Below are 22,658 nucleotides of genomic sequence, written 5' to 3' on the forward strand. Positions count from 1 at the left end.
TGGGAGGAAAAAAAATCTAAAGAAGACTGTTATTCATGAAACGTGACATTATATGATATTCAAATGTCAGGGTCCATACTAGTGTTCTGTTAGGACACAGCGACTCTCGTTTTAAATATTTAAGGCTTCCTTTGAGCTACAACGCCAGAGTTTGAGTAATTGTGACATACTGGCCCGCAAAGCCTAAAAGGTTTAGCTCTTTACACTAATGACTGTTGACCCCTGGCATAAAATAACCCGTGTTCACTGCCCATTTGGAAAGTTTCATGTCCCTCAGAGGCGAGTGTACCGGTCGCAAGGGCGCAGATCTAAAGTCAAGACCCCGGGCAAGTCCTTCCAGTCTGTGGACCTCAGCTTCCCCAACTGATCTCGCCTAACTGACCTGCCTAGCAAGGGATCGGGGCTCCCGGAGGCCAGGGATTTGGGGGACCGAGCGGCCCGCGCGCCCGAGACGGGTCCCTTGGGTTTCCAGCGGGGCTGGCAGGCGCAGCGCCCAGGAGGCCCCGCTTTCGCGGGGGAATTCCGGGCGGGGTGCAGGCAGCGGGGGCGGGGCGGGGCGGGGCCTGGGCGGGGCCACTCACCGCCTATAAGAAGGCCGGCGCGCCAGCCCTGGCCACCCGCCTGAGCGCCCTCTCCGGACCGCAGAGCCATGGCCTCCCCTCGCCTGCTCGCGCTGCTGCTGCTCCTCGTGGGCGCCCTTGACGCCGCCGCTGCCGAGTCGGTGGGTGCTTGAAGATCCCCGGGGGGGCGGGCCGGTGCTTCCTTTGTTCTGGGGTCCTGAGATGGGGGGGCAGCCTGGGGGCTGCGCCGCCCCCAACTAGACGCCGAGGGCAGGGAAACTTTGTTGGAAACTTGGCTCGCGGGTCCCAGGGAGGCTCTGGGGCGAGGGGGCTGGGTGGCTCCTCCACACGCCGTGCGCCCCCAGCCTGTTGCGCTTCCCGCCTCCCCCTGATTTCAGCCCCGCCGCGGACTCCAGGCTCGGACGTGACTAAGCCGGTGTCACCTCTTCTCTCCTCACCCTCTCTCTCCTTCCCTAGTGATCCTGGGGCAGATTCGGAGCCCTGCGCCCCCTCCTCACCCCCTAGAACCCGTGATGCCCTGGATGAAGGGGGTTGCGTGAACTCGGAAGGGGGAGGGGTTTCGGGTTCTGTGGGGCCTTGTTTCACACACCGGGACGGAGGACTGAGCCCTGACCTCAGTCCTGGCCGCAGCCCTGCCACTGGTCTGTGGCTTCGGGCAGGGCCCTGCCCCTTCTGAGTCTCGATTTTCCCATCGGCACAAAGCGTATGTGGGACTGGGGCAGGAGGTGACCAGTGCTACTTTAGGATCCCTACGGAGTTGGGACTCCAGTCTTTCAAGAGTGAACGGGAGGGACGGTTTAGGCTTGGCACTTCGCCAGGAGTGGAGCCTCTGTTTTTGGCCAGAAGAGCGTTTATTTCTGGTGATCTGCACCCGGGAGATCCGAAGCACCCACCTTGGGTTGTGTGAAAGGGGTGCTGGGGGAAGAGAAGGTCTCCATGAGCCCTGAGAAGCCTCTCCTCACTGCCAACTGCTCTCTGCTGTAGTTTACAAAGCCCTGGGCCCACCACCAGATCCATTCATCCCAGCAGCCAGTGGGGAAGGAGGGAGGCAGTTTCCTCTGGGAAGTAGGGATGTAGGAATTGCTCAGCGAGGCCTTCTGCCCTCCCCAACCCCCAAGAGCCTGGGCTTTGTGCCTCTTTGGTGCCCTTAAACCTTGATTTTGAAGAGAGCAAGTCTAGTGGAGTTTAATCATTAATGTCAGTTCTTTGTGGGGCTCCTGTTTCTCTGGGATTACTTAGGGGAGATCGTTTCTGACTTCAGCTGGGGTACGAATAAGACCCTGAGCGCCCCTCACCCCCGTGCCCGCCGCCCCTCGTAGCCCTGAGTGATGGCACTGAGCTGATGTTCTGACAGCCTTTTCTGGGGGGGATCGACCCTGCCCCACACTAGTGGCTCTTGCTGCAGTGACAAGGGCAGATGGTTAACTCGCTTCTCCATAGGAGATCTCCTCTGATAGCTTTCTAATAGTCGTTCTAATGGCTCTATCAGCTAGCTTAAGCCCTTCTGCTCACTGTTTTAAACTGGTCCTGAGGCTAGAGAGGTTAACTAACCTGCCCAAGGTCACAGCAGATAAAGGACTGAGTCAGAAGCAAATTTAGGCAGTCAGGGTTCCAAGTCCCTTTTTAAATCTATTGCTTGTATCTGAACTTGTAGGCTGATGCTACTCTTGAGTGGCTGCTGTTGCATCCCACACTCGGTTCACTCAAGACTTTAGAACCTGTAGAGGTTTGGGGCTGGCCGGCCACAAGGCATTCTGAGACAGAAGGAAATCGAGGCCCAGAGTCAGGTGATGACTTTCCCAAACTAATACGGGTAACCTTGCCAAAAACTTGGTGGCTGAGTCAGGACTCAAACCCAGACCTGCCACTCCCTGGGCAGTGCTCTGAAGTAGCCCCCGAAGGAGTTCCCGCTGTGGTGCAATGGGATGGGCGGCGTCTCTGGAGCACTCGGAGCAGGTTCAGTGCCTGGCCCAGCACAATGGGTTAAGGATCCGGTGTTGCTGTGGCGCAGGTCACAACTGTGGCTCAGCTCTGATCCCTGGCCCCAGAGCTCCATATGCTGCAGGACGGCTGAGAAAGAAAAAATAAAGTAGCTCCCAAAGGATGTGTTGGCATCACAGTGGCATCTGAAGGAATGTTGCGTCCTGGACAGTGTGGGGAAAAGAGGGAAGACCACAAAGGTGGGGAGGTCGCTGCAGGGGCAGTCACATGCCAGTCCTGGCTCAGGGGCGGAGCAGGCAGCTGTGCCCCGGGGGCAGTCAGAAGGATGCCGTGGGCGGGGGCATGTGGTGACCCATCAGCTGGGGAGAAGTGAGTCCTGGACAGCCGTTTCCTGAGAGGTGTCCTGTCTCTCATCCCGACCTCAGTGCTCTCTTCCTGGCTAATGTTCCAAGACCTTCCACCACTAACTGGGTCACAGGGCTTCCCCGTCTGCCCCCCTCCCCACTCCTTTCCTCCTCAGGTCATGGCCTGAAAAATCAGACCTAGTCATAGTTGGATTTGACTATAAAGATGATCTGCTCGGCCCGTTTCCTTTTGCCGGTGGGGAAAATTGAGGCCCCGGGAGAAGGGGTTTGCTAGTAGCAGTTCTCATGTATTGAGTGCTTTCCATTTACCAGGTCTGGTATATTTTATTCTTAAAAAAGCCTAGCAAGTGGGGAGTGATTATATAATTATATAACTGATTATATAATATAATCAGTTATATAATATTATGCCCACTTTACAGATGCAGGAACTGAGGTAAGATGGTACCATCTTGGGGGAGCAGAGATCTTCCAGGCCATCGGAATCTCTGTCCTGTAGTGCTTCTCCAATAGTGCTATTGGGGTCCCTCCCCAAATTATATTTATTTATTATTGACCATCCCCACAGCATGCAATAGTTCCTGGGCCAAGGATATACCACTCCAGATCCTTACCCCCCTGAGCCACCGGGGAACTCCCTTCCCAAATTTTAGGTTTAAGCCAAAGGCCTGCCCTCCCCTTGAGTGGTGCACCCCCTCCCATCCCTTGGTGCCCCAGGTTTTGGGAAGGGAACCCAGGCTGAGCCGGCCTCTTTCTGTGTGGCAGGTCTCGCTGTCCTAAAACCAGTTCTTCCTGTCCAGCTGGAAGCATTCCCCTGATCTGTCTTCCTGCCACTCCCTCCCTGGCCAATTAAAGGCAGCCTTGTTTGGGGCGTCCGCCCCCCTCCCCGCCCCCAGGAGGTGTTGCTGCCCAGGGGCACAGACATGGCACCAGGCCCAGTCAGTTCTGGGGAAGTGTCCCCCACCCACTCCGTGTACTTGAGCTAAGAGATGTCTCTGATCTTGAGAATTCTGTCCTTGTTTGCACAGTAGGGGTGGGGGCGGAAGCCCAGGGTGTCTAGGACCCGAGTGGCCAGTGAGAGCTCTTTCGGAATTCTCGGAAGCCCAGAGAGCTCCCGCGCTTTGGGGGCTCTGTGAGGCCGAGTCCCTCTCCCTCTCTGAGTTGACAGCCCCCATCTGTAAAATGGAGTTTGAACTGACTAGAGAGCCCATTCCAGTGCGGAATGGTCTATTAATAATTAAGTACCTACTCTTTGAAAGGCCTGTGGAAACCACAAGAACATCTAAGGCATTCTCTCCCTTGAGGAAACTTAGGGTTCATGCGGGCATGAACGTACCCCATCCAGTCCTGAGGCTTGCTGTCCACACACACACACCCAGGGCAGGCACTCGGCCCTATTCGTTGTTAGTGAAAAACCTGACCTGTGGTTCGTCCTCAGGAAATGTTTGCATGAATGAACAAACAGATGGGTGCGTGTCACTTCATTCTGAAAGGTGCACTCAGGTTACTCATTGCTAACAGGAAAGCTTCCCATCGATCCCGTGCAGTAGGTCCATCTCCGTTTCTGCAGGAAAGTGATGCTCCGAAGGATGGAGGGGCTTGCCCAGGTCAGATCCAGGGCTGTCAGATAAACGCAAGGTGTCTGACTTGCGTGTCCTCCGAGAACATTCTCCATGAGGAGATCGGCTGGGTTTGAAGGTAGAGATAGCTTGGCTCCTTCTTCTGAATCCCATGGTGACCTTGAGTCCACACGCCCTCTGGGTCTCAGTGTCCCCAACTCTGTAATGAGGAGTTTAGACCAAAGCCCTTTCAGGGTATGTGTTGGGGTGGGCGGCGGGGGAGGAGTTTTCTTGGCTTCCTTGGTAAAGAGCCGACACAAGAAGCTACCCTGGGGAGGGAGGCGGGTAGCAGAGACATTCAGCTGCTGCCATCCCCAGCTCCTGGAAACGGAGGGCTTTTCCAAGGACTAGCAGTGCTGAGCCAGCCTGAATGAGGGGCTGGGCGAGCCAGGCTGGGCTTCCCGCCCCGGGGCCCTCTAGGGAGGGATTGGCTTCTAGCTGTCCTCAGCCTCGTGGATTGGTGGGCGTGATTTCCAGGGGACGGCCTGAAATTGGGGGGCTGGACAGGGCTCTGAGGCACTGGAGGAGACCTGTAGCTGGCCTGCCTGAGTCACCCGGTTCCTTTCAGCCTTTTGGCTAAAAGGATGGCTCAGCGGTGGGGATGTTGGAATGGGCTCCAGAGTTCTACCTTGCCCCGTGGGAGCCTATTAAGGATGGTCAGCCTGTCCGTGTCCAGGGCCTCGAAAGGATGTACAGGAAATAACTAGGACGAGGCCTCAGACCTTCACAGTGCCTTTTGCCTGTGGGTGGGCTTTGATGGGGGTAGTCCATCAGAATTGACCGGCAGTGCAATTGGCAGTCCAGTTTTCAGCCAGTTCTCAAAATTGACCTCTGGAGTTCCCGTTGTGGCTCAGCAGGTTACGAAGCCAGCGAATTCTTGAGGATGCGGGTTCCATCCCTGGCTTTGCTCAGTGGGTTAAGGATCCTTCGTCGTTGCTGGGTGAGCTGTGAGCTGTGGTGTAGGTCGAAGATGTGGGCTGAGATCCCACTCTGCTGCGGCTGTGTCGCAGGCCAGCAGTTGTAGCTCCAAATCAACCCCTGGCCTGGGAACTTCCATTACCGCAGGTTTGGCTCTAAAGAAGCAAAAAAAAAAAGAAGAAAAAAAATTTTGACCTCGGCAGAATAGGTAGCGCATTTATTTATTTAAAGCCAAATTTTGCTGTTGGTCTGAGGTCACAGGGCAAAGCTGGTACAGTCCAGATTTGACTTGACCCCAGGATTCTGATTTTTCTGGCCCCCTTCTTTGCTTCCTGGGATTGGCCGGAGAGCATTGGAGCATTGGTTTGGAGTTAGGCAGACCTGACTCCAGAGATGGGAAGCCCACCACCCCGCCCCCCTGGCCTTGCCCTATGGCTTTGCACAGGCCACTGTGCCGCTCCCAAGCCTCAGCCTTTCTGGGCTATAACAAGATCTGGGAGGCTTGGAGCTGGCAAGGCTGCGCGTGAGGCTCTGAGGAGCCTGCCTGGCAGGCGGGAGGCCTAAGTGACAGGTCCTAGCTTTGCCCAGGCCGCCTTGAGGCCAGATGGTCCTTTGCTTTTGAGGCTCCCACCCCCCGGGGCCCCTAGAAAGCTCTCTCCCCTCCCCCAGCAGCTGCTAGGTGGGAAGGGAGGAGACCAGGGTGGGGCTGATGGAGCCCAAATCTCCTATTTGTTTGTCTTAGAAGTGGGCCGTTTGCTAATTATCGGGATGGGTTTCTATTTAAACAAGAACCAGTTCCCGGCAGCTCCACCCCTCCTGCTGGGATCAGTAGGTGCCCCCTGCTGAGCAATTCTCAGCCTGGAGGGAGGGGGGCAGGGGGAGCGGACCACCGGGCTGCTGCTCTGGCCTTGGGGGTTTGGCCTCTGTGGTCGAGGGCCGGAGTTTCCAGTCCCGAGGAATTGCAAAAAAAGCGCTCTGGGCTCTGGAGGGGAGAGGGTGTGGTGGTGGACAGAAGAGACAGTGTTCCGAAAAGCCAGTTTTCAAGCATTTTCCTCCTTCATGGTACCTAGGGGGAGTGCAGAAGGGGTGTCTCAACAGTTGGGGCCTGACTTAACCCTAGGAGTTCTAGCAACCTGAGGTCCTGGGTTTGTTAGGAACTCGCTGGTGACCTTTGGGCACGGTCCCCGCTGGCCTTGTCCCCTGGAGTATGTTTCGCAGTCAGAAAAACCCGAGTTCCTGTCCCAGCTCTGCCTGTGGGCCAGAGACAGGCAGTTAGTTAATAAGTCACTTGGCCGGTGTGAACCCCAGTATCGTCTATAAAACACCTGTGTCACTCCAGGGTCGTAATCGGTGTTTGGCAAACTTGTAAAGTTCTGGCTTAAGTTTAGTTTATTATTAGCAGCTAGACAAGGGCTCTCAGCCTGGCCCGAGGTTGGCTTGGGGAGGTGGTGTCTTGTGTGCACATCGAAACATGTAAACCACTGCTTATGGTTCTTGGGGTTCAGAACTCTTTATCCCTCTCATGGAGCTTGAGGAGACCCCAAAAGATTGCTCTGTGATCTTCGCAGATCTTCGGCCTTCTGTGCCGACCCCCCACCTAACTCCCCACCCCTGTGACTCCCCCCCCACCCAGGGCCAAGCCCTCCTGCTCAGCCCCCTCCCCTCCTCCTTTGGGCTGAGTTCGGCTGCCCCAGTTTTCTCTGGCACAGAAGCCGAGGCTGCTAGTCAGGTGACACCTGGGGTAATGGAAAGGGGAGGCAGGGAGAGGCTGGTATGTGTGGAAACTGTGACTTGTGGGGCCCGGCCAGTCGTGGCCAGGCCTGCGGGGACTGGCTGTACTGCTCCAACCTCTGGGCATGGGGGCAGGGGTGACCAAGGGCTTGGGACACTCCTGGCTCCTGGGGAAGCCCGGCCAGGCGACAGCGTCCGTGGGACAGACTGACCCGGTCTGGAGCAGTGGCTTCCCCGAGTGGCGGGGGAGGCTGGGAAGGGGCAGGAAGCCAGCACCCAGGGCTGATCTAATCGGTGGAGACAAGGCTCTATCGACTCTGCTCTAGAGAACACGGGAGGCTTGTTTACGTCCCGCCCTCAGATCCAGAGGGGACCTCGGATCCACTGCCTAGATTACAAGCCCAGCTTCAATGCACCTCTGTCTCTGCGGCCCTGAGGGAGCCAGCCCCCCTCCTGGCTGTCTCCACCGGTAATCAGAGCAGTGCCCAGCTTGGTTACCGGCCCTCCAGACAGAGGCAGGCTTGTCTCTTGGAGAACTGTCTCTTATAGGTGGGGAAACCGAGGCCCAGAGAGGGAATCTCCCATGATCCCCTGGGGTGTTAGTGACAAGGATGCTACATCGGCTTCTGGCAGGGGGATGGCCAGAGGCTCCAGAAGCTCCCCTCATCCATCCCCCTCCCGCCTCTATTCCTAGCTGGCACCCCCTGGATCCTCGAGCCCTGCCTGTGGGAATGGGCTGCCCCAGGGGGTTGGTGAAAAGCTGGCTGCTGGCAGTGCCAGGCCTGGCTTCTCTCCTGAGTGATTGTGTTCAGAGTAACCTGACCTTGGAGTGGGAAGGGCTGACATTCGAACCCCTACCCCACCCCCATCCCCAGACCTGACTTAACCCTTCTAGTACCAGCACACCATCTCCTGCACTGATGTGTGGTTTCTAAATATTTTTTTTCATCCCTAAAGCTAGTCAGGAAACACTCTGGGGATACAGGCCCTCAAGTAAAATTTCAGGCATCTAGATTCTGAAATTTGCTCCTGTTGGAAACGTACAACTGGTATTTCCTCTGCCTCTGTCTGGAGGCTGGTGCTCCAGGCTGTGTGACCTTACACAGGTCGCTGTCCCTCTCTGGGCCTTTCTCTCCTCTACATTCTCAAGGCGCCTGATGGGTTGCTGAAAAGTCTGTGGTCTCAGAAGCAAAAGAAATACTTCGTATAGGGTCCATCCCATCACAACTTGCAAAGCACCTCCCCACCCACCCACCCACCGCCACCTTCTCTCTAGCAATGCAACTGCTTCTACAACTTTTCCCTGGTCTCTGACCCTCTGACCACTAATCCCATCTGGGGATTAATAATAGCCACTACTCATTGAGCATCTGCTGTGTACCAGGCCACGTGCGCTGGGTCCCTGCACACCTGACTGCATTTCGCTTAATCCTCATCATCCTGCAAGGTTCTACTACCAGCCCCGGTTACAAAACGAGGAAACTAAAGCTTCAAGATGTGGAATAAAAAGGCCCACATAGTTAGGGTGTGGCTTATGGAGCTGCCTTTACCGATAATCACTCTGGGAGTGGATCTTTCCTTTCTGCCAAGGTGGAGAGTCCTGATTGTGGCATCCGAGTTGGGCTTATTCCAGGGGTTGGCTAACCCTTGAGAACGGGGATGGGGAGGGCAGTGACCATATCAGTGGCCGCTTCTGGGAATCTCCTGCCAGGACCACTCTGCTGGGTTCAGCAGTCAGGGCACAGTGTAGTCAGCATCCCTGCCTCTCCCCAAATTTGGCTTGCCCAGTTACCCTTCTAAAAGAAGGGTCAAGTGTGTCCTTGACCCCTGGGGGTGGCTTCCTGCCCCTGAGGAAGAGCCAGGTCATGGAAGGTTCTCCTCTCTCTTTTTCCTCCCCTGCCTGTTCACAGTCAAGCAAGCTCTGCCCCTGAACTTCTCCCCGGTGCCCTAGCCAAGTTTCTGTTCTTGCGTTTAAGCAATAATCACTTTTACCTTTGTTTACTCCCTGGCCAGGGGAAGGGGTGCCCTGGAGCCCTGGCCTGGCAGTGTGTGCTGTGAGCCGGGGTGCTGGGGTGGAGAGGTGAAGCGTGGGTGGCCGTAAGCTAAGACACAGTCTTGAGAAAGATCGAGGTTTGGATCCCAGCTCTGTTGCCTTCTAGCTGTGTGAATTCACATGAATGACTCAACTGAAGCTCACTTTCCTGCAACGTGGGCCGAGCACCTTACAAGGCTGTCGTGCCAAGAAAATGAGCTCATACAGAGAGGAACTCCGCTTGGTGCCGGCACGTAGTGGCTACTCGGGCTGGTCACCCCAGCTGCCTTGTTTTTCCTGGGTGACTGAAACTGTCACTGTTCGGACTTTGCTGTCGGGTTGGTGAATTCCTGGCTTCATGCCTAAGGACTGGATGGGGGAGAGGATAAATCTGGAGGGACAGCTGCTGCCCGTGGATTGGCTGAGACCTTTAGGGGCAGCCAGAACCCTAGAAGGGAGAAGGGAAGACAAGTCCAGCCCAGACGCCAGGAGACTGAGATTCTAAGTCCAGTTCTGCTTGGGTGACCTTGGCAAAGTCTCTTTTAATCTGTTTGCTGGGTAATAAAATGAGACAGTTAGGCTCTGGCCTCCGACACCTTCTGTTGGGAGGCGTTAGTCTCTGTAGCACCGTGGCATCTACCTCTTTCTTTTTCCTATGGAGTCTGGGGAAGCATCAGCATCTCTAAACCCCAGGTGCCTACCGGGGTCTGGGAGACCCAGGCCCCCACTCCCTTATCGAGCGGATGATTTCTGGCAGGGGGAGCGGGGGCGGGGAGGCGGGTGTAGAGCAAAGGTGCAAGAGACCTGAGGGCCCAGAGAGGAGGCCTTGTGTCTGCACACATGTGTGAATTCACGCTTTTGGGGCAGGGATGGAGTGAGCCAGGAGCAGGGTTGGGGTCCCCCTCTGATCAGGACTGGGCCTGGCTGCTGGGTAGCTTGGTTCCTCAAAGCCACCCCAGACTGAATGGGCCTTATCTGAAAAGAGGGTGGGGAAAGGAGGGCTGTTGCTACCCCCCCATCCACACACACACACACACACACACACACACACAGATTCACACAAAGAGACACTTGCCCGCAATCCCAGGGAGCATGGTTCTGTCTTGCTGGCCTAGACTTAGGGCTCCTGCCTACTTGAGAATTTCCCCCAGTCAGGGTCCTGGGCAGACAAGAGGCCAAAGAGGCCACTTCTGGAGCTGGAGAAGGAGAGATGACATTTCCTGTGTCCCCGTCATGTCCTCGTAGAGCTTCTCTCAAGTGTCTTGACTGGCTGTGGGTGGGCACCTGGGCTCCTCTCATGTGGCCTTTAGGGACCCCCGTCCTTTGAGAGCTAGGCTAGGTATCAGACCGGATCGAATTCTGGTCAGTCCTGGCCAGGTGGCTGACCCCTGGTGTGGCCTCAGAGAAGTCGCTTATCTTCTCCAGAGACCTGGTAGAAAAATGAAGGGTTCGGGACAACCCAGTGACCACTAAGAGGCCTGAACTGGGAATCAGTCTGGGTTTTAGCCTCAGCTTGGGGGCTGATTGGGCTGTAAGATCATCTTCCCACCGCCTCTGTTAGGCTTCATTTCCTAGCGTGAGACAGGTAACAGCTACCAACCAGTGGGCGGGCTAATCCCAAGGGTTGTTTTGAAACACTCCTTAGCACTTTCACCCACTAGAAGAAAGTCCAGAGTGGTAAACAGGCCATGACTCCTGAGGAGGAAGACGTAGGGAAGGGTCTCAGCTTGAAACGGCCCAGGGATGGGACCCCGGCCCCTGTCTTGAGGACTTTGAGCCCTGATTGCCACGGCCAGTCTGGGCTCCAGGCCAGATAAACAAGTGGCCAAAGTACCTTCTTGACCACCTGGGCTGGCTTTGACCTCCACTTAACAGGGCTCCCCCCCAGCCCAGGTAGGTAGACACTGTGTGTACATGTGTGTTCGTGTGTGTGTCTGTACCAGGCTAATGGCTCAGGTGACCCCTGCCTGGGTTCTGGTCCAGGGTGGCCACTTTCTGCCCGGATGATCTTAGGCAAGAGACTGGTTTTCTAAGCATACCACCCTACCACCCCACTCATCCATTCCCAACCCCTCCCCCCCTTCTCACCCCTTTATCGCCGCACCCCCCCCCAACCCCGTTAACACTTCTGCAAATAAGTGCTCAGAGGAGGACCTACTCACACTAAGTGCTTAGTTTGGTAAGCTGCCGAGGCCCTGCTGTTTCCGATTCTGGGCCCCAGGGGAATTTGGATTCTGGGCCCCAGGGGAATTTGCAGCCGGAGGTGGGGGTAGGAGCCCAGGGACCCCGCCCTGGGTACGGGCAGCTTGCGCAACCCCCGGAGGAGCTTTCCTCCGGAGCTGCCAAACTAAAGCCACAGGCACGGGGCTGTGCGGGGGCTGGAATTCCAGCGCCAGCAGCTCCCCAGCTCCTGATTCCCGAGTCGTGAAGTCATCCCTAACCAGGGCTTAACCCCTTCTGGCTCCCCCCCTCCACCCCTGTGTACCAGGCATTCTTGGTGCGGGCCTACTGCCTTCCTTCCCGGAATCCAGCTGCCTGGGGCAGGGCGGAAGGGCCCCCCCCCACCCCCCTCAGAGTCGGGTTCTGCCCACCGCTCCCCGGAAGCCCCCGTGGAGAGAGGCCAGGAGGGCTTGGGCCTCTCCCACAGCTGGTAACCTTGTCTTAGAAACGGATGTTCCTTCTCAGGCTCCCCCCACCACACACACACCCTCCACCCCGTGTCACTGGCAGTCTCCGCTGGGTGAAGGACAGCTTGGGGACAGTCAGACACGGAGCCCTGGCCTCTTTCCACTCAGCACTGTAGGTCACTGTGTGACCTCGGGCAAGTCACTGCCGCATCTGGGGTGCCGATTGCTTCTGATTCTGTGAAATGGGAGGACAGGGCCTCCCCGGCAGCTCCAGCTGTTGTTCTTTGGTTATGAGCCGACCTCCCCCACCCCCTGCAATTAAAGAGTTGGAGAGATAACATCTTGGGCAGGGGTGTGTGTTGAACTTACTTGACTTCTGGGAGAGAGTAGGCACTTACATGTTTGTATTCATTAGTGAAAGAATGAACTCTGCCCAGGGCTACCGTCTTGTGGGCAGGTGAAGCCTTAGCTCAGAAGCCAAGAGGGGAGTTCCCGTTGTAGCTCAGCAGATTAAGAACCTGACTAGTATCCATGAGGATGTGGGTTCGAGCCCTGGCCTTGCTCAATGGGTTAAAGATCCGGCGTCACTGTGAGCTGTGGTGCAGGCCAGCGGCTGCAGCTCCGATTCAACCCCTAGCCTGGGAACTTCCATATGCCTCAGGTGTGGCCCTAAAGAGACACATACACACAAACACACACACAAAAGAAGAAGCCAAGAGGAAGGGTCATGGGCAGCCCGAATATTTCCACTCTCTTGAGAGAGGTTTGTTTGGCACACCCATCTGAACTCTAAGGGATGGGGGCTGATGTTTGGAGGATCTGGGGAAAGTTCTTTGCCTCCCCGGATCTTTCATACTCTCCTTTTGAAAGCTTCTCAGTGGCCTGGACCTAAGATCCTGCTGTGAACAGGATCTGGGGACAGCAGCTGGGGCCCCAGTTGGTGGCAGCGGAGGAACATATAAGGGTGCTGGAGTGGATGGTCCATGAGGGCTGGGGCGACGTGCGATGCTGCCGCACAATGGCTCTGTGGGGGATGTTTGGAAGACCGAACACAAGCATGTGCTTATGTGCTTTTGAGTCACCAGGGCCGGGCGGCGCCCTGACCCGAGGCTGTCCTGGGCTGTGGGTGAGCCAGCCCTGCCTGTCCCAGCCCAGTCTGACTCAGCTGGGAAAGGTGTCCTGGACAGGGCAAGACCAGAGCCAGCGGCCCTCTCCCTGCTGGGAGTGAATCAGCTGTGACAGCGTCAGGGTGCCCTGGAGGGGCACGTCTTGGAGCCAGCCTGTGGGGATGGGGAAGCTGGCTCTGAAATCGGGCAGCCCCACTTGGAGTGGAGTGCTTCCATCTGCTACACCAAAATAAAATGATGTCATGTCATTAATGCCCAGCTTCCTTGGTTGTAAATCGGAGTTAAAGCCTGGCCTTCAGCGTTATTGAGAACAGAGCCTGGCATATAGCAAGTACTTATGGTACCTGGTATATTTATACTCTGATTCTGCCCACCTTTGTTATTCTTATTAGCCCAGAGTGGGAAAGAGATTTGTCTAAGGTCACACAGCAGGTGGGGGCCAGGAGGGGGCCAGGACCCAGGTCTCCCAGCTCTGGCCTGATTCCCTTGCAGGACCCCAGCTCACCTTCCTGAAGGCAGCCGTCAGTGCTTTTCAGAGTTCAGGGGCTGCTGTCGGACACTCGGGGGCTTACTGGCTGATGTGTCTTCTGTTTTCACCCCAGATCCGAGAGACCGAGGTCATCAACCCCCAGGACCTCCTAGAAGGCCGATACTTCTCCGGAGACCTACCGGATGACGAGGATGTTGGGGGGCCGGGGCAGGAACCTGATGACTTTGAGTGGTCTGGCTCTGGAGATCTGGGTAAGGAGGGTGTGATGGGCAGACCCAGGGCACGGGGCTGGAGGGGACCTGACCTCTCCTCCTAGGAGGGTGACCCTGCCATGAGACTTGGGTTTTCCTATGGCGCCCCTCCCCCTAAAAAAAGGGGGAAACAAAAGGTACTGGATCAACCCATCCCTGAGACCCTCTCGGGCAAGTTGTTTGTTGCTTTGAGTTCCGGGTTGTCTTTGTACCAGCCCGAACCTGTCCACCTTTGGACCGGGTTGGGTGGGGGTGGGGGTGCGGAGACGTAATAGAGTCTTATTTTCCCTTTGAAGAGGGGAAGGAACAGCCCAGAAGCCTCGGGGCAGGGTGGGAACCAAGCACAAACCCTTGCTTCTGAGGGGGTAGGAGCCAGTGAAAGGCCCGGGCCTCTTGGGGCTGGACCCGGCGGTGCTTTTCCTGGTCCTCCCGCTGACTTCTGGCCCTGGCTGCCGCGCTAGACGGAAAAACATCCCTCCCGTGCGCGAGGTGATGTAACGATTCGAAGTTTGAGCTTTGGAGTCACGTAGTCCTGAGTTCAAACTGCCACCTTGTGACCTCTGAGCCTTGGTTTCCTAATCTGTAAAATGGAAATAGAAACGACAGTACGTCGGTGCCTGTGTTGTGGAGCTCAGACCGAGTTAAAGCCCTCGGCACTTACCAGGCACTGCTTAAATAGTTGAATATTGCAGTTTCCAATATGTACTCAGCAGTCGGTTGCCTTCTCCAAGGAATCCCTGGGGGATCTTGTTAAAATACAGATTCTGGGAGTTCCTGTCGTGGCTCAGGAGTCACAAATCCGACTAGTATCCATGAGGACGCAGGTTCGATCCCTGGCCTCACTCAGTGGGTTAAGGAATCCAGCGTTGCCGTGACCTTTGGTGTAGGTCACAGACGCAGCTTGGATCTTGGCGTTGCTGTGGCTGTGGTGTAGCTCCGATTCAACCCCTAGCCTGGGAACCACACATGCAGCCCTAAAAAAGCAAAAAAAGAAAAAAGAAAAGAAAAATACAGATTCTGATTTAGCGGGCCCCCAAAGTCTGCATTCCTAACATGAGTGATACTGTTGGTCCTGGGATCTAAACTTTACAGAGCAAGGATTTGGAGCTGACAGAGTATCTGCCCAGCTGCCAACCCAACATTCTTATGAAAGAGCCAGGGAGGCAGGTCTTGGGAGCCCCATTTTACAGATGAGATGCCTGAGGCCAGGGCGGGAATGATCACCTGCTGGGCATTGAGCCTTTGGGGGCCCAGTTATGAATTAGAACTCCCACCAGCTGTGGCTGAAGGGGTCATTGGCCTGGGGGGGGGGGGGGCGGGGGTAACCAACCTCACACTCACACGACCTTTCTGACCTTGCAGAGGGCCCAGAGGACAAGCATATGCTCCCGGAAGTGACGCACCCCTTGGTGAGTAGCTGCACGATTTTGCTCCTGGTGGAGAGGGGCTGAGTAAGTGAGGGTCTGACCTCACCCTGCAGGCAGGCTTTTATTTGTGGCCTTGGACTCTGGGGACAAGCACAGCCAAGGCCATCATCTCTGCAAGGATAATCACTAAGGGGTGAACACTTAAGTGTGTTTCCAGGCTCTTGTGCATTTCTACGTATTTCCCAACATTCATATCAAATTGTATATATAGTCCTGTGTACTGCATGTTATGCTGAAAGAAATCACGAGTATTTTCTTACATAATTAAAAGGTTTTCCTAATCAGAGTTCACCCAATTTCCCTTTTTTGTTGTTGTCGTCATTATTGCACCCACAGCCTGGGGAAGTTTCTAGGTCAGAGCACCCACACCACAGCAGTGATAAGGCCAGAACCTTAACCTGCTGAGCCACCACCAGGGAATTCCCTTACTGATGGAATTTCCTTTATTGATAGAAAAGTGGTTCATGATTTTTTGATATTCTAAAATGACAGCACCGTAGCAAGCATCTTTTCTGCAAATCTCTGCTTGGCTCCTTAGGACAGAGTCCCAGTAGCAAAACTGCTGCCCTAAACAGCAAGTTTTATTTCTGCAGTTTTGCCAAACTGACCTCTGGAGAAGCAGAGAAGGGGGACACTGCTTCCCTGAGGCCTTGGTCACATTACTTAGTCCCCATTCAGGGAGTTCCTGTCGTGGCGCAGTGGTTAACGAATCCGACTAGGACCATGAGGTTGTGGGTTCGATCCCTGGCCTTGCTCAGTGGGCTGGGGATCCAGCATTGCCATGAGCTGTGATGCAGGTTGCAGACACGGCTTGGATCCCGAGTTGCTGTGGCTGAGGCTGGCAGTTGTAGCTCCGATTGGATCCCGTAGCCTGGGAACCTCCATATGCCACAGGTGTGGACCTAAAAGGACCAAAAAAAAAAAAAAAAAAGACAGACAGAATGCATGGGATACATAAAGGAAGACTCTTCCCTCCAAAAAAAAAAAAAAGTCCCTGTTCCGGACAGATCTGTGGAAAAAGTTCAGGGTAAGGATTTGACACCACAGTTGCCGAGAGGTCATTGTAGATTTTTGCTCTAGAACTGCGTGGTTTGGCTGGCGAGATGAAGAACCTGATATCCCACTTGGCTGAATGTCCCTGTCCCCTGCCCTGGACCACTCCCCGAACCACACTGAGTGTTGGTCTCTTGTCCTTCCCCCCCATCTAGGTGCCTCTAGACAACCACATCCCTGAGAAGACTGGACCCGGGGGCCGGGTCCCCACCGAACCCAAGGAACTGGAGGAGAATGAGGTCATCCCCAAGAGGATGTCCCCCTTTGATGGGGACGAGGATGTGTCCAACAAGGTGTCCATGTCCAGCACAGCCCAGGGCAGCAACATCTTCGAGAGGACAGAGGTTCTGTCAGGTAGGGTCTTGTCCTCTCCCCAAGACTCCTCGAAGCAGAAAGGGGCGCGGCGGGGGATATTGGGCAGGATGACTCTAGCCCATTCGGCTCCCTGGTGTCCCTTCCTTGTGGCCACTGGGTGCCCCGGGGCCTTGAAGGCTGACACTTTCCCTAAGACATGACTCTGGTTGAGTGCGCAGCTGGCTGGATGGGGAGGAAGAGTTGCATTTCAAAGGCTAAAAAGAAAAATAGATGTTGAGTCCCTCACTTGCCATCCGTCCTTCTCTTATTTACAAAGCACTTTCCCAGCCTGGGTTTGGCACCCGGGAAGTTAATTATTAAAAGTTTAACTTCCTTCGAAAACTTCCCTGGGAAGCCCGGAGGCTCCTTTGGACTGGGCTGGCTTCCCCTCCCTCCCCCGCGTGACCAAGGCTTGTGGCAGCCTTGTGACCGTGGCCGAGAAGCTCTCCAGCCTCGGTTGATGAGGTGAGCCTCAGTTTCCTCCTCTATCGATGGGTATAAGATGCCTCCTTGGGCTGGTGTAATGACTTCATGAAAAATAGAATCTAAAATAACTTGGAGGGAGTTCCTGTTGTGGCGCAGCGAAAACGAATCCGACTAAATCATGTGGCTGCAGGTTCAATCCCGGGCCTCACTCTGTGGGTGGGGGATCTGGCGTTGCCATGAGCTATGGTGTAGATTGCAGACACAGCTCGGATCCCACATTGCTGTGGCTGTGGCGTAGGCTGGCAGCTGTAGCTCTGATTTGGCCCCTAGCCTGGGAACTTCCACATGCTGTAGGTGTGGGAAAAAAAAACTCAGCAAACTGTAAAGGGCTGTTTGTTTGTTGGTATACTTCACAGCAGTAGGAGGTGTGGAATAGAATAGAATAGAATAGAATAGAATAGAATAGAATAGAATAGAATAGAATAGAATAGAACTGAGTAGAATAGAACAGAACAGAGTAGAATAGAACAGAACAGAGTAGAATAGAACAGAACAGAGTAGTACTGTATAGTATAGCAGTAGATGCAAATTCCATGTGCCAGACTAAGAAACTGAGGCCTAGAGAGAGTCCATGTTTGGCCTCAGGTGAGAGCCACAGGGTTCTTGACTGTGATGTGCTGTTGCATAGAAATCTCTGTCCTGGGGTGAGACTTCAGGAATGGCTCTATCAAGTGCCATTATATGGCTTTCGGCTATAGTGGTAACTGGCTCCTGCTTTTCTTCCCTGGCAGCTTTGAGGGTCTCCAAAGCTGGGTGGGGGGCTTCATCAGAGGGAACTCCCTTTCTGACCAGGTTTTACAGGCCAAGGGCTGGTATGGATGAACCAGCCTAGTAAGGGGGCATCCTGTCTCCTGGCAACCAGCTGGGCCAGCAGTTCTGAGGAGGCTGGAGGTACAAGGAAAGAGCCCTGGGCCCTCCTCCGTCCAGGACAGGTAAAGGATCTTGCCTGCCTCTTTCAGAGTATAACCCCCAGTGAACCTGGGGCTCAGCTGGACCCTGGCCCTGGCCTCCCAGAACCTGAGTCAGTGTTTTTAAACTTTCTGTGTGGTGTGGGTGGGGCGAGGGATGCTGTGGCTACTAAGGGGCCCCTTAGAGACCTTTTGGTTTTTAAAGGTCTAGCTTCCCCCATCTTTTTTCAGCCACAAAGTTTCACTTTTGGTTGGTGGATGTGGGATTTTACTTTTACCAACTAAGGGACCAACTACTGCTTTTAAAGAAAAATTTAAAACCCCTGATCTCGTCCAAACAACTGTTTCTTATACACGGAGAGACTGAGGCCCAGAGAAAACAAACGGCTTGCTTTGGGTCTTAGAAAGAGAGAATCAGGTCATCTCTTAAAACTTCCAGTGGAGAATCACATGAGCTCTTCATGTGAAAAGGTATATTGTTGAGCTGGCTGAGGCGGGACCCTCTATTCCAGGAGGTTTTCAACAGCACCTGGAAGTTTATCGAGTGCCTGCCATGTGCCATAGGATGCGTCCCCCTGTCCCCAACCCCTCACTGAGTCCTCACAACAGCTCTTAACCCACAGGTATGGTTATCTGTCCTCTTAGAGATAAAGAAACTGAAACTTCACTTGTCCAAAGTCATAAAACCAGACAGTGGTGGGCCTGGCACTTGAACCTAGGACCTCGGTCCCTTCAGAGACTGAACTTGAGTCTTGACCTTGGGAGGAATCCCAGCACAGACCAAGGGTTGAACAGAGAGGAGCCATCGGAGGAAAAGGCCATAGAAATGGGAAGGGGGTTGATACCCGATATCCCATGTCCTGTTCCTGGGGGCACTTTTGTGGCTGCTGTTTCATGGTCTTAGCCAAGAAGGAACCTCTCTTGGCTTCTCTGCCACTCCGTCCCCATTCTGTGTGTAGATTTGGAGTGTGTGCAGGGACAGAAAATTAATCTTCTTAGGCTAAGACCGAATTAGGGGACTCAATCTGCCACAGAAAGGATTCTGGGAGACCTCCCTGCCCCCTCAACAGACAGGAGTGAGCCCTCCAGGTGTCGTGCAGGCAATATACTCTCACCCAAGGTGACAAGCCTGACACCAGGTGCCCTCGGCCAGGACTTAGTGTCAGGCCCGAATGATTCAGGGTGGCCGGGGGCACAGATATAAACCATGAAGGCGGAGCATATGCTATGCACTGTGAGAAACTCAGTGGATGAATTTATTTAACCCCCAAGACAAACATAAGAAAGGTACTATTGTGTCCATTTTGCAATGAGAGAGATGAGGGAATTTTAGATCCCACAGCCAGTCCGTGACAGAGATGGGAACAGAACTTAGCTTTAGATCCTGCTGTAGAGCACAGGGAACTCTATCTAATCACTTGTGATGGAACATGATGGAGGATAATGTGAGAAAAAGAACGTATATATGTGTATAACTGGGTCACTTTGCTGTACAGCAGAAATCGACAGAACACTGTAAATCAACTATAATAAAATTTTTTTAAAAAAAAGACAATGAAAAGAAGAATCTCGGCTTTGGAGTTCCCACTATGGCTCAGTGGTTAATGAACCTGACTAGTGTCCATGAGGACTCGGGTTTAATCCCTGGCCTCGCTCAGTGGGTTGAGGATCCGGTGTTGTTGTGAGCTGTGGTGTAGGTCACAGACAGGCTCGGATCTGGCATGGCTGTGGCTGTGGTGTAGGCCGGCAGCTGCAGCTCCGATTCGCCCCCTAGCCTGGGAACCTCCATATGCCAAGGGTGTGGCCCTAAAAAGACAAAGAAAAGAAAAGAAAGAAGGAAGAAAGAAAGAAAGAAAAAGAAAGAAACTCAGCTTACAGCCCTGAGCTACGTACACAGGGGGCATAAACCATACATATCATTGTCTAGAAGGCAGTAGTGTGGACGCATTTGCACGCTGTAGCTGTGTACAGTAGCATACGGGTGTGTGTGTGTGTAGAGCGTGTACTCACACTCGGGGTGGAAGTGAAAGTCTGCACAGGTCTGCGTGCACACAAGGTCAGCTGGAGAGCTTGCTGGGCTCACGACTGTGGGGCAAGTGTGTCTACGGGGGATTTCCAGAGCCTGCCGTTTTTCTTGTTCCTGGCACGGGGCTGAGCTCTTGCTGCGGAGTTGACCCAGTGCTGGGAAAGAACCTGGCCTTGGACTCAAGCAGATGTGGCTTGGAAGGGTGGCTCTGTTACTCTGGTTCTCTGGTTTTCAGGGACCTTCGGGGACCCCCAGGACCCCCTTCTCCCTAATGAGGTTGTGAGAATTCCCTTAAGGAAGGCATCCGCCCAGCATGCCCGGCACATACCGAGGTGATGGCCAGCGTGTCTAGTTCCAGGATGTGTCGGTGTCAGAGACCCGACGGGGCAGAAGCGGCCAGCGTCCCAAGGTCCCGACGGGCAGCTCTCACCTGGCCGCTCCCCTCTCTCCTCTGCAGCTCTGATTGTGGGCGGCATCGTGGGCATCCTCTTTGCTGTTTTCCTGGTCCTGCTGCTGGTGTATCGGATGAAGAAGAAGGACGAGGGCAGCTACGACCTGGGCAAGAAACCCATCTACAAAAAAGCCCCCACCAATGAGTTCTACGCCTGAAGCTTCCTCACCTGCACCTGCTTGGACTTTGGGGGTGGGGGGTGGGGATGCTGAAGGATCGTGAAGGGTGGACCTGAGGGGAGGGGGAGGGCAACCCAGTACTGACCTCTCAGCACCCCCGGCTCTGATTCCGGCTTCCGTGTCCGAAGAGAGCTCACCTTCTACTGTTCCTGCCTTGCCTGTCTTTGATTCGCTGGGCCTCCATTGTCCCAGTGGAAAAACGGGGTTACACTTGGCCTTTCTCAAGGCACGCTTGGAGTTGGATCGTTTCTTAAACTTCCAGTTTAGAATCCAGCCCCAGCTTGGAGCCTATACTGAACAGTGTAGCCTTTCTAAAGGTCTTTCTAAGCTATATGAATCCTGCTGGAGATACCCCACCCCCATCCCCCATCAGCCTGTCCCTCTGCCAGCAGCTGGACAGCAGCTGGGAGAAGGAATCAGAACCATCTGTCTGCACCTTGAGAGGCGTCTGCCAAAGGGCACCTGCGACCACACACGGGGCTCTCTGGTCCACCTGGGGCCATTCTAGCCTCTTTCGAGTGACTTTTGGAAATCAACTTTTTTTTTTTCGTTTGGGGAGGGTGAGGAGAAGAATTGAAGGTTCATCCTGAAACCGACTTATGGAATACCTGTAAGTCTGTTTTTCATGGGGTATTTTTTTTTTTTTTTTTAATGGTCCATGGCTTTGTACAGAGCCTCTCTCCCTGGGCACGAGTGCTCAGAAGCCCAGGCCGTCTCCACACCCTTGCACCTTTCCACAATACCTGCTAAGTTTGTATTTAATGGTTTTTGTTTTTGTTACTTAAAATGAGAGAAGAGTCAGAAGTATAATTTTTATTAATTTTTTTTTTTTTTTTTACTATTTATACCTTCAGATAAGGGCCTCTTTCCCTCTTGTTTCTTTTCCTTTAAATCCCCACCCCCCTTTTTTTAATGATACGCCCCTGCTCATGTCCTTGGCCCTTTCTGAAGCTACTTCCTCTAAGAAGCTTTTGCTGAAATATAGTTTTCTAGCAGATTCCCAAAATACAATGTAGGGGATGGTGGGATATTTGTGTCTCTTTTCATGTAATATATTATTATTCTTCCTTGGTTCTAGACAAATAGATAAATATATTTTTTCAGGAAATAGTGTGATATGATACTCCCGTTTGAAGTTGGGTGGGTGATGGAGTGAGTGCATTTTTGTGTGGCTGAGTGGAGTTTTGGCCCCCTTCTCTTCGTCCCGTTCCTGGTGCCTTCTGAGCGGGCTGGAGAACCTTCTCTCTAGCTTTTGCTTTGAGCCCAGCTGGGGTTCCTTCCTTCGCTGTCTCCAAATGGAAGAGAACATTGGAGAGAGAGCTGCCCTCTGCAGTAGGGCAGCCGCTAGCCACATGCGGTGAGTGGAATCAATTAAAATTACACGGAGTTGAGTGTTCTTTCCTCAGTTACACTAACCACATTTCAAGGGCTCAGCGGCCGTGTGTGGCTGGTGGCTGCTTCTGTACCAGATACGCCCAGGAGGGCCCCGTGGGCATCTGTGGGACAGCGCAGCTAGAGAACTAAACTGGTTCAACAAGTCACAGCCCCCATCTTGGCTGGGGTGACCTTTGTCTCCCTGGACAAAGGGGAATGGGGGAGGGCTGATCAGGCCCTGGCTCTGGGGCCTGATGAGCCTTCCCCTCCAGGGAGGAGAGGCCTGGCGGCTTAACCTGGGCAGGCTGCCTCTCCTGACCCCATTGGCTGGGGTCAGGGGGTGGGGTCACCCTCGCTTCCTTCACCTTTCACCCCCACCACCCCGGGTCCCAGCTGGCTGGGTCCTCTTCCCCCCCTCCCATGTCCCTTCCCTCCAGCCATGTTGGGAGCAAGCACCTCACACTCTTGTCTGTTACTGATTTTTTGATAAAAAGATAATAAAACCTGGTACTTTCTAGACCTCCTGGCCTGCCTCTATCCTTTCAGAGTTCGTCAGACATCATCCTTTCCCTTGATCTCAGGGCAGTCTGAAAGAATTGCTGCCAGACACCCAAGAAGGAGGTATCAGAAGATAAGACAGCTGGGAAGGGAGGGAGGAAAGTCAGACACGCACATCGCGGCTCCTGGGCCATGTCGTGCCTACCTCAGAGTTTTCTTT

At 54.2% G+C, this 22,658-nt stretch overlaps 1 protein-coding gene across 1 annotated transcript; it reads left to right on the forward strand.

Annotated features, from left to right (window-relative positions):
• Positions 1-607: 607 nt before the first annotated feature.
• On the forward strand, positions 608-22,459 carry SDC4 (syndecan 4). The gene is made up of 5 exons (XM_047771015.1): positions 608-721; positions 13,544-13,682; positions 15,045-15,091; positions 16,318-16,516; positions 20,394-22,459. The coding sequence occupies exons 1-5, from the start codon at positions 650-652 to the stop codon at positions 20,543-20,545; spliced, it is 609 nt and encodes a 202-aa protein (XP_047626971.1). The 5' UTR covers positions 608-649; the 3' UTR covers positions 20,546-22,459.
• The last annotated feature ends 199 nt before the right edge of the window (positions 22,460-22,658 follow it).

Source organism: Phacochoerus africanus, chromosome 3, assembly GCF_016906955.1.
Source record: "Phacochoerus africanus isolate WHEZ1 chromosome 3, ROS_Pafr_v1, whole genome shotgun sequence".
NCBI classification, from domain to species: domain Eukaryota; kingdom Metazoa; phylum Chordata; class Mammalia; order Artiodactyla; family Suidae; genus Phacochoerus; species Phacochoerus africanus.